The sequence below is a fragment of the Prionailurus viverrinus genome, chromosome E1, assembly GCF_022837055.1.
Source record: "Prionailurus viverrinus isolate Anna chromosome E1, UM_Priviv_1.0, whole genome shotgun sequence".
NCBI classification, from domain to species: Eukaryota; Metazoa; Chordata; class Mammalia; order Carnivora; family Felidae; genus Prionailurus; species Prionailurus viverrinus.
The window spans coordinates 4,097,122-4,111,213 of NC_062574.1; the positions used below are offsets into that span (position 1 = coordinate 4,097,122).

Below are 14,092 nucleotides of genomic sequence, written 5' to 3' on the forward strand. Positions count from 1 at the left end.
AAAGAGACTATTGCCTGTGTTTTCTTCTAGGAAGGAGTTTTATGGTTTCAGGACTCACAGTTAGGTCTTTAATATATTTTGAATTTATTTTTGTGCATGGCGTAAGAAGGTGGTCCAGTTTCGTTCTTTCGCGTGTCGCGTAGCTGTCCGGTTTTCCCAACACCATTTGTTGAAGAGACTGTCTTTTATCCATTGTGTAGTCTTGTTTCCTTTATCATAGGCTAATTGAGAGAGAGAATCCCAAGCAGGCTCCACACCGTCACCGTAGAGCCCAACGAGGGGCTCGAACTCACAAACTGTGAGGTAACAACCTGAACCGAAACCAAGAGTTTCATAAAGTTTTAGGGCATTTTTAAACACTCCAAAAAGAGACCCTACACCCGCTAGCAGTCACTCCCCGGTGCCGCTCCTCCACTACCCTCTCAGCCCCAGGCAAACACTGATCCACTTTCTGTCTCCAGAGATTTGCCCGTTCTCCGTGTTTCACATGAATGGGATAATATAATATGTGGCCTTTTGTAGCTGATTTTTTTTATTAAGCATAATGTTTTCAAGGTCCATCCATGCTGTGGCATGTGTCGATCCTTCACCCTCTTTATTGTCAAATAATATTCCATTGTATTATTTTCTTCACATTTTCTTCATCCATCAGTGGATGGGGCTTTGTTTATTTTGTTTTATTTTTTTATGTTTATTTATTTTTGAGAGAGGGACAGAGACGGAGGGTGGCAGGGGGAGGGGCAGAGAGAGTGGAAGCCACAGAATGCAAAGCAGGCTCCAGACTCCGAGCTGTCAGCACAGAGCCTGATGCGGGGCTCGAACTCACGAACCGTGAGATCGTGACCCGGGCTGAAGTCGGACGCTTAGCTGACTGAACCACTCAGGCGCTCCTAGTGGGTGGGGCTTTGGGTCTTCCCCACTTTTGGACTATTGGTAATAATGCGGCTATGAAGACTCGTGTACAAGATTTGATGTAGACGTATGTTTTCATTTCTTTTAGGTATGATGTACTTGGTTTTAAGAGTCTTTTTGGAGAAGATTACCTACTTATCATTATAACTTTTTGACTTTTTAAGTGATATTTCTCTTGAGTTTTCCACTTCAGATGGTTATCTATCGATTTCCTACCAAGAAAAAAAAATTATGGCTCTTACACCACCTCCTACCTCCTCATTCCTACCAATCTTGGTTATACCTTGATTTTAGAGCGCCTGTGATAATACCTTCTACACGTAGAAAATTGTGGAAGCATAGCTAGACATACTTTTGCGTTAACAGAGTTTGTAACGTTAGCCTTCTTTTTCTTTAATATTTTGATTCCGGTGTTCCCCAGCATTTTTAGTATTATTGTCTGAACACATTCAGTTTAGGACTAAGTTGTGTGATTACACCCAGAAAGAAGGAGCTGGGATCCAAAGCGGTGCTTCTCACAGTGTGGTCCCCAGACCAGCAACATCGACATCACTGGGGACCTTTTAGAAAAGCGAGACCTTGGGGCGCCTGGGTGGCGCAGTCGGTTAAGCGTCCGACTTCAGCCAGGTCACGATCTCGCGGTCCGGGAGTTCGAGCCCCGCGTCGGGCTCTGGGCTGATGGCTCAGAGCCTGGAGCCTGTTTCCGATTCTGTGTCTCCCTCTCTCTCTGCCCCTCCCCCGTTCAAGCTCTGTCTCTCTCTGTCCCAAAAATAAATAAACGTTGAAAAAAAAAATTTTTAGAAAAGCGAGACCTCAGGCCCCACCCCAGACCTGCTGAATCAGAAGCTCTCGGGGTGAGTCCCGGCAGCCTCTGTCTGAACAAGCCCTCCGAGTGATTCTGATGCACGTTCAAGTGTGGGAACAGTGCCTTATGTCATCTGTCCTCTTCATCGCATTATTCTGTTCTGGAATACTTCTCCTAGGAACTTTTGTTTTACATGAGACAAATGGGTGGTAAACGTTTATGCCTTGGCTCTCTGCAAATGTCTGTTGTTTTTTTAATGTTTATTTTTGACAGAAAGAGAGAGTGGAGCGGGAAAGGGGCAGAGACAGAGAGGGAGACACAGAATCTGAAGCAAGCTCCAGGCTTTGGGTTGTCAGCACAGAGCCCGATGTAGGGCTCGAACTCATGAACGGTGAGATCATGGCCTGAGCTGCAGTCGGATGCTTCCAGGCGCCCCTGAAAATGTCTTTATTTTAGCATCAGACTTGACTGATGGGATCACTGGTTTCTAGCCTCGTTACCATCTTCCTTCAAAACATTTTCAGTGTCACCCGCTAATCTTCTAATACCCAGCATGATGGAGGAGACATCTAGTGGGGGAAGGGGGTCAATTCTTTTGTTCCTTTGTAAGTAACCTTTTTTTTTTCCTTTCTACAACCACTAAAAAATAATAATAATAAATAAAAATACATAAAATTAAAAAACAAAAACAAAAACAAAAGAAAACAAAAAACTGTTTCTTACCGTGAGAGCCTGTCTTCCCCTGACTTTTTCCGTCCCTCTCGTTTTGGCAGTGTGGTGGTGTGGAACATAGCCAAGAGAGAAGCCATCTGCGGCAGCCCGGCGGCCGGCCTCAACGTGGGGAATGCCACGACAGTGATCTTCTCGAGGTGCCGAGACGAGATGTTCGTTACCGCCGGAAAGTACGTGTCTGCGGTCGGCGTTTTCAGAACTCGTAAACGGCTGCGTTTGCTTGTGCAGAAAGCACGGCCACTCGAGTTTGGGGGGGAACATAGTATTCGTCCCGGCAAATTCCCTCCCGTCGTAAATTTGCGTGACGCTGCAGTCCTTAAACATCCTTCGAACTGAAAGTCTTTCAAATACCGGTTAGTTGAGCATTCCGTGCTTCCGCCTGAGAAGGGTCTGCTTTCCCGCTGAATTGATTTCAGGTTCCGGTTACTTGTCACTGATAACACACGCCCTACGATGCATGCTCCCAGGGGAATGTGCCGGAATGCACAGATTGGCTTACAGGTTGACGTTTCTTAGCACCTGTTCTCGAGTTAGGCCTCCTGAAAGGAGAGTTTGCGAATGAACCGTGCCAGGAGCCCTCAGGTGTTTGATTTTTAGCCACGTGAGATCATTTCCAGCAGTGAAGCTTGTCACCAGCCAATGGGGACCAAGCCAGAGGCCAGCATCTGTCTAACAGAAGAAGTTAATTTACAGATTCACCAACAGGGCCCTGCTTGGAGTTTGAGGTGAAGTCCGCACAAAAGCATCCTCTCTAATGTGGTGTGTCAGTTCAGAGGTCGAAAAGCTGTCGGGCGCCTGGTGGCTCAGTTGGTTAAGCATTCGACTTTGGCTCAGGTCACGATCTTGCGGTTCGTGAGTTCGAGCCCCGCGTGGGGCTCTGCACTGACAGCTCAGAGCCTGGAGCCTGCTTCAGATTCTGTGTGTCTCCCTCTCTGCCCCTCCCCTGCTCATGCTGTGTCTCTCTCTCTCTCAAAAATAAACAACCGGGGCGCCTGGGTGGCTCAGTCGGTTAAGCGGCCGACTTCGGCTCAGGTCATGATCTCGCGGTCCGTGAGTTCGAGCCCCGCGTCGGGCTCTGTGCTGACAGCTCAGAGCCTGGAGCCTGTTTCAGATTCTGTGTCTCCCTCTCTCTGACACTCCCCTGTTCATGCTCTGTCTCTCTCTGTCTCAAAAATAAATAAACATTAAAAAAAAAATTTTAAAAATAAACAACCAATTAAAAAAAAAAAAAAAAAAAAAAACCTCTGAACACAGTGGGGTCGAGGTACCTGTTGGGCGGAACTATCTTTTTCAACCCCTCTGTCAGCTCCCATCTGTGACGTCACTGGCTACTTTTCAGCCAGATCAAAGAAGTGGTCCTGCCCTACGTCTCAGCCATTTCCAGCCCCCACCCTGGGGTATGCAGCCCGCCTTTGTTCGGGGGTAATTATGTGTGTGCACGCGTTTACTTCCTGGCCATGAAACTGCCTGGCCAAATGGAAGCCAGCCCCTAGGGAGTGAATCTCACTAGGAGAGCGCCCTGAGCCTGAAGCAGCTGCCCGTGTCCTACCCCTGTCTTCAGAGGCGACTCACTGCCACACAGGGCTTCTTCGTTGGGGTCCTTGTTTCCTGAGGGTCCAGCTGCTGGTGTCCATGGACACCCTTACTCCAGGAGCCTAAACTTGAATTGAAGCCCCTTTCCCCCCTTCCCCTCCCCCTCGTCCTTCCTTCCCCTGCCCCTCCTCTCCCTCCCTCCTCCTCCTTCCCCCCCATCCTCCCCTCCACCTTTCTCCCTCTCCCCGTTTCTCCCTGTCCCCCTCCTCCCCCTTCTTCTCCCTCTCTCCCTGCCCTGCAAATGAAAAAAATATATATATTTTTTTAAGTTTATTTATTTATTTTCAGAGAGACAGAGACACCTGAGAGGGGAAGGGACAGAGAGAGAGGGAGAAAGAGAGAGAGACTCCGAAGCAGGCTCTGCACTGTCAGTGGGGCTCAAACTCACAAACCGTGAGATCATGACCTGAGCCTAAATCAAGGGTGGGAGGCTTACCGACTGAGCCACCCAGGCGCCACCCCCGCCCCACCCCCGGCAAATTTTTTAAGGACAATCTGTATTCTAAGTCTGCTTTGGTTGCATGTGACAGTGATAGCCGAGAACAAGTAAGAACTCCTGCGTTAAGATTTCTGGTATGGCACCCATGATATCCTCCATGATGGTCCCTATTTCAGATACTCCACTATATCATCCCTCATGAGAGATCCTGCAAATTCCAATTTGACGTCCAAGTGACGTCTACCAGGAAGGCCATGGAAAAGCTGATTTTTTTTTTTAATTTTGAAAGTACGCAAAATATGTATTGGAACAAGAAATAGATTTGTATTCAAATAAGAAAGCATTCAAAATACTTCTTAAGCACTTACTATGTGCCTAACTCTGGAAGCTAAAAAAAAAAAAAAGGAAAGCTGAACTTGATCTTTTTTTGTTTTTTTATTTTTATTTTCTTTTAAAGTTGACTTACTTAAGTAATCTCTACGCCCAATGTGCGGCTCAAATTCACAACCCTGAGATCAAGAGTCACATGCTGTACTGATGCGGCCAGTCAGGCGCCCTGATCCATCTTTTTTTTTTTTTTTAAATGCTTGTTTATTTTTGAGAGAGAGAGAGAGAGAGAGACTGAGTGTGAGTAGGGGAGAGGCAGAGAGAGAAAGGGAGACACAGAATCTGAAGCAGGCTCCAGGCTCCAAGCTGTCAGCACACAGCCCGATGAGGGACCCAAGCTCACGAATTATGACATTGTGACCTGAGCCGAAGACGGACGCTCAACCGACAGAGCCACCCAGGTGCCCCCACCCCCACCCCCCCCCGATCAATCTATTTTTAAATTAATCTTTCCTGCCTTCAACTGTTAGCTTCAGCTCTGATGTTGACCGCAATATGTTTCTACAGTTACAAATTCAGATTAGCTCAATATGTAATGAGTAAATGCCAGTTATATGCCAAATCTCGTGTCAGGTACTGATTTCGTTTGGCCTTCGGTTACTTAGTCTCCTTTCTCATGAAGACAGGATTCTCCCTAATGACGTGCTTGCTCTTGAAAATATTTCCTCACAACTGCAGACCTTGAAAGAAACATACTTAGTGGGGCGCCTGGGTGGCTTAGTCGGTTAAACATTCGACTCTTGATTTTGGCTCAGGTCATGATGTCACGGTTCGTGGGATCAAGCCCCGCATCAGGCTCTATGCTGACCACGTGGAGCCTGCTTGGGATTCCCTCTTTCTGCCCCTTCCCTGCTCTCTCTCTCTCTCTTTCTCTCTCTCTCAAAAATAAATAAACTTAAAATTTTTTTTAATAAATAAACTTAAAAAAAAAGAAACATACTTAGGGAACTCTGGTTTGCCCTCTCTTTTTACTTTATTTATTTATTTATTTATTTTGAGAGAGAAAGCATGAACAGAGCAGAGAGAGAAAGAGAGAGAGAATCCCAAGCAGGCCTTGCACTATGAACCCAGAGGGGGCTCGAACCCACGAGCCACGAGATCACAACCTGAGCCGCAATCAGGAGTCAGACGCTGAACCGACCGAGCCGCCCAGGCGCCCCTGGTTTGCTCTTCATTTGTTTAGTTTTTGGCATTTCTGTTCGCTCTCACTGCAGTGGACAGAGCGCTCGCTGGGTGTGAATCCTTGCTCTGCTGGTGTTCGGGCTCTGCCTTTTCTCATTTGGACAGCGGCGGGATCCGAAAAACTACTCAGAGGGTGGCTGGAAGGGTCGAGTGGAAGATTTTAAGGAGAACCCTGGGCCTAGCAAACCCTCAGCAATACCCCGTTCTGTCCCCCTTAGCTGCCTCTTCAGGGGGAATACAGAAAACAGAGAAGATATGAAGAGGCTGTTGCATGGGTATCCATTTGCTTGGGGTTCTCTTCCACAGCGGGACAATTCGAGTATGGGAACTGGACCTCCCAAATAGAAAAATCTGGCCAACGGAGTGCCAGACCGGTCAGATGAAAAGAATAGTCATGTGTATTACTGTAAGTATGACTCTTAAGTGTTACTGTCTGTAACCATTGGTACACATTCCAAGGGGTGTGTGTGCGTGTGTGTGTGTGTGTGTGTGTGTGTGTGCCAGCTCACGTGCACACATACGTAAGTGTGTGTACCTTGGGCTGGGGGTAGGCAGGTGAGATCTGGACATACGGGATGCTGATTGAGGAAGCACAGGTGAGGGAGAGACTCACTGCCCAGACACAGCTCCGGGAAGGTCTCGTTTTGCCGGGACTGGGGCTTCCATCAGACCCCAGAAACCCGCCCCACCTAGACAGAAGCCGTGTGGCCAGGAGGCATTCAGAGGCCGCAGCACACTCCCATGCCACTGTTTCTTGCTTCCACCACCGGAAAGAAAGTCCCCAACAGTGACACTCATGGTTGAAACGCAGTCTCTTCTATAAAGAGGAATTATTCCTATGGTTTTAATGTGGACGCATATGCGTTCACACAGATGACTCCCTTCCCCATGGACTTATTTCTCTTTAGGCAATGCGTCCTCATTTAATACAGACAGACTTTGGAAAATATGAGATAAAGCAAATACACATCCTCTTTGGAGGAGCAAACCTTCATCCCAGGAGCCCTACAGAGGCATCTCCAGAACCGGAGCTGGCGGGATATCTACGCATGTGGATCTAACGCCAGACACTATAGGCTTCCCCTGGAAACGCACAGGCTAACTGGACTCACATATTTCCTCCATTTCTGAGTCTGGCCCTAATTCTGCCCCCCACCCCCCCACCCCCCCGAGGCTGTTCTTACCCATCGTAGAGTCTACAGAAATTGAAGTAGCCGTGAGCACCTTTGGAGGTCTTTATGGGGCCTCAGAGAAAGTTCGTCCCATCCCTGATCAGGGCCCACGGGCATCGCTGAGAAAAAAACACCGGTCTTTACGTCCCTCCTCCTCTCTGATCAGATTGCCGTCGATGATAGCTTTTTCTACCTTGGTACCACAACTGGAGATATTCTGAAAATGAACCCAAGGACCAAGCTGCTGGCAGACACTGGGCCGGCGAAGGACAAATTCAGCCTGGTGAGTAGAGACCCCCAGAATCTGCTCTGCCCTGCTCTTTTCCGGTGATTTCCTCCCTCCACTGGTAGCACGGACCTACATTAAGAGTCTGCGTTCAAAAGAAAAAGTGTATGTTGTACCCAAGGCCACGCCGAAATTTGCAAGGTGCGTAAACTTCTTCCCTGAGCAAACGTATTTGTCAGCATCCTCAGGGAATCAGACCTTCCAAGCACAGGGCCTGCGGCTCTGTGATTTATAACCACGTTGCTGCCAACATTTCGACAGCCCTGTTACCATATATAAGAGAAATGTGCTTTTTGATCTATAATACCACATATAGACATGCATGTGCGTGTAATTTTTGTCCCAATCTAATAACTAGTCTTAGATTTTAACTCCAGCCAGCACCGTAAGTCATAAGCAAGACCTAGAAGTTGTCGATTTTTAAAAAATTTTTTATTTTATTTTATTTTTTTAATTTTTTTAACGTTTATTTATTTTTGAGACAGAGAGAGACAGCATGAACAGGGGAGGGGCAGAGAGAGAGGGAGACACAGAATCTGAAACAGGCTCCAGGCTCTGAGCTGTCAGCACAGAGCCCGACGCGGGGCTCGAACTCACGGACTGAGATCATGACCCGAGCCGAAGTCAGACGCTTAACCGACCAAGCCACCCAGGCGCCCCTAAAAAAATTTTTAAAACATTTATTTATTTTTGAGAGACAGAGAGAGACAGAATATGAGCAGGGGAGGGGCAGAGAGAGAGGGAGACACGAGAATTCGCAGCAGGCTGCAGGCTCCAAGCTGTCAGCACAGCGGGGCTCGAACTCACCAACCACGAGATCACGACCTGAGCCGAAGTCGGACGCTTAACCGACTGAGCCACCCAGGCGCCCCTAGAAGCTGTCGATTTTTATATTTGCAGGATTCCTAACAATTCTGGCTGAAAGTCCAGAAAGACTTTGATATCTAAACCAAAATAAAATATAATGCGATCAAAGGAGAGTTTCACAGAGCAAGCGCGGCTGTTTTCAGTACCCCCGGAAAGTTACAAGGGCTGTTTCCACTAATCTTTGCATTTGAGAGCAGATGGTCCTAACTAAGCTTAGATACTTATCCACTCAGCAGATATTCCCGAGAAGACTTGGAATCCTGAACCATGTTCTGGGAAGATGTTAGGGTTTCCTTAATCATGCAGCCATTTAATAATACTCAAGTTTTGTTGTTGTTGTTGTTTTTTTAATAATACTCAAGTTTCCAAGGACATGCCTAAGAGTGAGAAAAAGCTATAGTACGGGTAGAGAAGGGTTTAGAAATAATGCCACAGGAGATCGAGATGTAGTCTCGATAATGTTGTCCAAGTTATTTTTAGGAGGCAGATTCCAGTATGTTAAACAGATAAAAGCCAACGCAGATCAGTTCAAGGAGAGCAAGGCTCAGAACCCTGCTGTTTCCAACTCCTGAGATACTGCCAGAGGGCCCCATAAAACGTGTGAAAAGTACTGATCGGGATATTTTTTGCACCCTCTTCCCCCAGCACTTGGGATCTAACCACATTTCCGCCCCCCCCCCAAAAAAAATTGTTGGCCGTCTTCATGTTTCTCAAGCTTTTGGTACCTACGTGCCTTGCATAGTGCACTGTGGATGGTTTACTCCTAACCATTTAAGCCTGACGGTAAATTCCATAAAGAAATGATTCTAAGATGCCTCTTATACAAGTAGAAAGAAAGTAATTCTTTTTGTTTTTTATTTTAGAGAGAGAGAGCAGGGGAGGGGCAGAGAGAGAGGGAGAGGAAGAATCCCAAGCAGGCTCTCCACGCTGTCAGTACAGAGCCCCATGTGGGGCTCGATCCCACGACCCTGGTATTATGACCTGAGCCAAAAATCAAGAGTCGGATGCTCAGCCAACCGGCCGAGCCACCCAGGCATCCCGGAACTCTTACATAATCTTACGGGATGAAGGGATAGGAAGTATCACTGAACACATTTGTTTGGAATATTACGTGATCTTGGGCAGTAACCCATTTTGAAAATCTACTTAGGGGCGTCTGGGTGGCTCAATCAGTTAGGCATCTGACTTTGGCTTGGGTCATGATCTTCAGCCTCATGGATTCCAGCCCCATGTGGGGCTCCATGCTGACAGCTCGGAGCCTGGAGCCTGTTTCGGATTCTGTGTCTCCGCCTCTGCCCCTCCCCTGCTCACGCTCTCTCTCTCTCTCTCTCTCTCAAAAATAAACATTAAAAAATTAAAAATATAAAAAAAGAAAAAAGAAATCACACTTTGAGGCCCTGTTGAACACTTTATCTCTTGCTTCCCCAAGTCCCCAGACACATGCTAAGAATATTCACTCCTGGGTCATCTCCCTGGACAACGGGCCAGGCATTTATTGACTTGTCCTCCCACAGTGCTTCTGGAACTGGGGCAGCCAGACAGGGGGAGGGGGAGCCACATAATTCTGCTCCATGCCTTCATATTCTGGAACCTTGCTTTTTCCTCTCCAACATGAAATGCTTTTTGAACCAGAACAGGCAGAACTCAACGTAATGTAACTCGAAGGGACATGATATTTGTTTTATGATGGTCAAAGTTTGTTAAGACAAGCCTGAAAAAAGTCACTAGCTGTACTATTACCGAAAGCTTTACCATGAAATATTGGTCATGCACATTTTAAAATCAGAACTTCACAGTGGGTGCTGTAAAATAACCATCCAATCTCCCCAAACTTCGAAGATGGCTTTGAGTTTAAATACGTCCTATCGTTGGTAAGGTTATATACTGCATGCTTTAGTTCAGAAAATATAGTCACCAAACAATGAGGGGTTATAAGAGTTATAAGTGTAGGAATTAAGTTCTGGGGGCACCTGAGTGGCTCAGTCGGTTGAGCGTCCGACTTCTGCTCGGGTCACGATCTCACAGTTTGTGGGTTCGGGCCCCGCGTCGGGCTCTGCGCTGACAGTGTGGAGCCCGCTTGGGATTCTCTCTCTCCTTCCCTCTCTGCCCCTCTCCCACTCACACATTCTCTCTCTCCCTCTCACACAAAATTAAATAAACATTAAAAAAAAAAGAATTAAATTCTGGTGAAAACAGTGGCTGCTTGTGTGGCTGTCTTTCCATCTCCTGCTCTCACTCCATGTGAGTGGATGTAAAGTATTTATGTTTGATGCATTCAAAACGCACAGCTGGCTTTACAGGGAGGAAGTTTGGTGAAGCGTGCTTGGTCCTTGCCGGACCGGGAAGGCTACTTCCGGCACGGAGGCTCGTTGTTGGCACTGGGCCCTTGTGTCCAGCCCAGGGGTGCATCCCAGGCGATCCCTTCATGAGCTTTCTCTAGACAACACGTGCCAGCACTGACATAACCCCCTGGCCATCCCTCGTCCCAGGCCACACGCTGACTCTTCCCGATGAAACCATTTGGCCTTTCTCTCAATGCTGTTTCTCCCCCAACAGGGAGTGTCCACCATCAAGTGCCTGAAGATGGGGGGGTTGTTGGTGGGTTCCGGAGCCGGATTGCTGGTCTTCTGTAAAAGCCCCAGCTACAAACCCATCAAGTAAGTTTCAGACTCCGTGGGGTTGGGATGGGGAAAGACCCACCAGCGGGAGGTCTGCGTAAAGCCAGGGGCTGTGAGATATTGGCAAAGTCGTATCTGGTAAAAGAGTTGCATCTTACTGTGAAAACGAGCGGTTGGAATCACAACCGATGATTTCGTTGCCGGTGAAAAGACAATAGCTCGTGTTGAATCGAGACAAAGTAGCCCCCGATGACCCAAAGGGGGATACTGCCCTTCTAATAAACACATAAATTATGATTTCACTCGATACATGGAGCCATGACGGCAGATAAGACGCGGTTATAAAGATACCCAGCCAATAACCTCAAATTTCAAACTTTGAAAATTTGCGTATTCAGTAGAATTTCTGATGCCATGCGTACCTATTATGCGTCAGGCACTCTGCTGGTACGACTACTATTCGTTTGAATACAAGTCTTGATACAAATAGCCAACCTTCACCAGCTACTTCTTTGTAGTAGATACTCCACCATGTACTCTTTATGGATTATCCAATTAAAATGAAACGCAAGAAAACTTTATCCATTGTCCTTAGTAAGTGTTCATTGAGCCCCTGTGTCCAAACCAGTGTTCCAGATGCTATTAAAACATAAAGAAAGTAAGATATGGTCTTTGTCCTTCCAGAACTTAGAGTCTGGTTTGGGGATAAGTTCTACACGTACGAAAAAGTCCTCGGAATACAAGATAATACGTATACACAAATCTCATAGTCCAGATAAAGTAAAACGTATTATAGATATGTTACAAAGGACGTCAGAGAAGGGGGCGATCCCACGGGGGTAGTGGGCAGAGGGGCAGAGGCAGAACTTGAACGGAGTTTCAGCCAAATCAGATGGCCCTAGATACGCTCCCTGTGGCCTCGGCACAGCCCCAAGGGAGCTACAGGATTGTAGGAAGTGCATCAGCTGTCTTCATTCGGACAGATCCGTGCCGAGCATTCACTAGGTACCCGGTGCTATTCCGGGTGCGCTTGGGGTACGGCAACGAACAAAGCAAACAGAAATGAAGCGAAAAGTCCCTGCTCTCATGGAGCTGGCGTTGCGGCAGGAGGGAAAAAGACGGTCAGTAACACAGTAAACAAGGAATCACATCGTATTGAAGGCTGGTGAGAACCGTGGAGACAAATGGAGTTGGAGATACAGGAAGGGGGGACGAGGGTTTGAAGAGAGAGGGGACAGGTAGCAATTTTAAATTCAGTGCCCCCCGGATAGGTCTTCTTGAGAATATATGGGGACCGGTTTTATGTTTGTGTGAAGGGGACTAAGAGAGGGAGGCTACTCCAGGGCAGCGTTGGCTAGACTCTGGATACGTGGAGTGAGTGTAAACAAATGAACCCCCTAGTTTTCTAACACCTTGTTTTGAATACACAGACGTGATGTCCCCATTGTAACGAAGATGGTTAGATTCAAGGCACTTATTACAGGGTCTGTGCTGTGTAAGCCTCCAAACTAACCTTGGGTGACAGGATAGCCTCCCCTTGGATGCCGTGATTTCTACCTCCTTGGGTTTTCGTGGGTTAAGAAAGTAGCTCCTGTGAGAAGTCAGGAAGGTATTATGATGAAGCAGACTGCCGGAGTTCAGGGACCCCTGGCCTCGCCCCACATAGCCCTGGCCTTCACCTTGTCTTCTGGGGAGCCCACATGCCAATAGCCAGTATTTCTATTGGCTGCCCTCCATGGCCTCATGTACATGACCTCCATTATCTCTAATCCTCACTGAGACCCTGCAGAGGAGAAATTATTCTGCGGTTGAATGGACTGAGGCCCGGGGATTTCTGGCGATGTATCCAGAGTCGCAGAGCTCTATCTAGTTAGTGAAGAATCCGGCATGTGACTTGGGGTCAATCCTTTCTTCATTAACCGTCCTGCATCCCACCAACAAATGGATCTTTGTGAAACACTGCGTTTCCCACGCTGATCCCTTGCACAAGAACCCCTGTTACATTCTGATTGTTAAAACTAAATCGGTTGCAGAGCAAGATTGGGTTTTTAGAGCCTCATTCATTTTTCTGCTCTTTTTTTTTTTTTTAAAGTTCATACTTGTTAAACATTTGGGAAACAGAAGGATCTGAAATGGGGAAGAAGAGAAAACAGTCCCTGAAAGTTCTGGTGAAGATAGTCACCGCTAACATCTTGTTATTTCTCCTGGTCTGCGTCCTTCATACACATTTTGAAATAATTGTACTTATTTTGTGTATGAAATTCTATTTTCTGGTTTATTTTTACTTAAGGCGAGCATCATCAACATTTCCAATATTACTGTTTTTTTTAAAAACTGTGGTAAAATATACATATACTCCATAAACTCTTCAACATGGCTTTACTGGCTAGGCAAATATCTTTGAGAAGTTGCCGTCCCATAGATGATTTAACCATTCCGTTATTATTAAATAGTTCCAACTTTTTTCTCTTTTCGTTAAGGTTATAATAACATCCTTTGACATCAAGGCTTCTCTCCTCCCCCAGTTTTAGGATCACTTCCCAGAAATGGCATTAATAAAGTATTCGACTGCCATGGTGGTTTGTGCGCATTGCCTGCCTGGAATGTTCCCTCTATCCAGATCCTGCCAGTGTTTCACAACCCATTTTAGACTCTCTGTCGCTGAGGAAGCCCCCTCCCCTGCCCCCGACTATCATAAACCATGCTGGCCTCTCCCTCTGCTGACCACGGGCACCCAATATTGTGAGTCACTCCTGCCTCTCCGATCGCGTCACCTCCCTGAAGTGATGTCCCAGGTCATATGCCTGATTTGTATCCTCTGTAATAAATACTCCCTGATTGAGTGACTCCACCTTCTTGCTTCTCCTGAAAGGAAAATCCAGTTACAAGGTGGCATCACTTCTATCACCCTTCGAGGGGAAGGACACCACTTTTTTGTAGGAACGGAAGAATCCCACATTTATCGGGTCAACTTCACGGATTTCAAAGAGACTCTCATTGCAACCTGTCACTTTGAAGCTGTCCAGGACGTTGTCTTTCCATTGTAAGTAGAAGAGCAAAGGACTTTTGCTCCTAACATCAATGAAAACGTGGAGGTCT

General features: G+C 46.9%; 1 protein-coding gene across 7 annotated transcripts in view; it reads left to right on the forward strand.

Annotated features, from left to right (window-relative positions):
* CFAP52 (cilia and flagella associated protein 52) overlaps positions 1-14,092 on the forward strand; it is a 45,142-nt gene that overhangs the window by 11,076 nt on the left and 19,974 nt on the right. For all 7 annotated transcript variants that reach the window (XR_007146655.1, XR_007146656.1, XM_047831705.1 and 4 more), the window contains exons 4-8: positions 2,491-2,619; positions 6,357-6,456; positions 7,389-7,505; positions 10,932-11,032; positions 13,866-14,036. Coding sequence is in view for 5 of the 7 variants with exons in the window: in XM_047831705.1 (XP_047687661.1) it covers positions 2,491-2,619; positions 6,357-6,456; positions 7,389-7,505; positions 10,932-11,032; positions 13,866-14,036 (618 nt within the window). In the remaining 2 variants the exon portion in view is untranslated. The remainder of the gene's footprint in view (positions 1-2,490; positions 2,620-6,356; positions 6,457-7,388; positions 7,506-10,931; positions 11,033-13,865; positions 14,037-14,092) is intronic.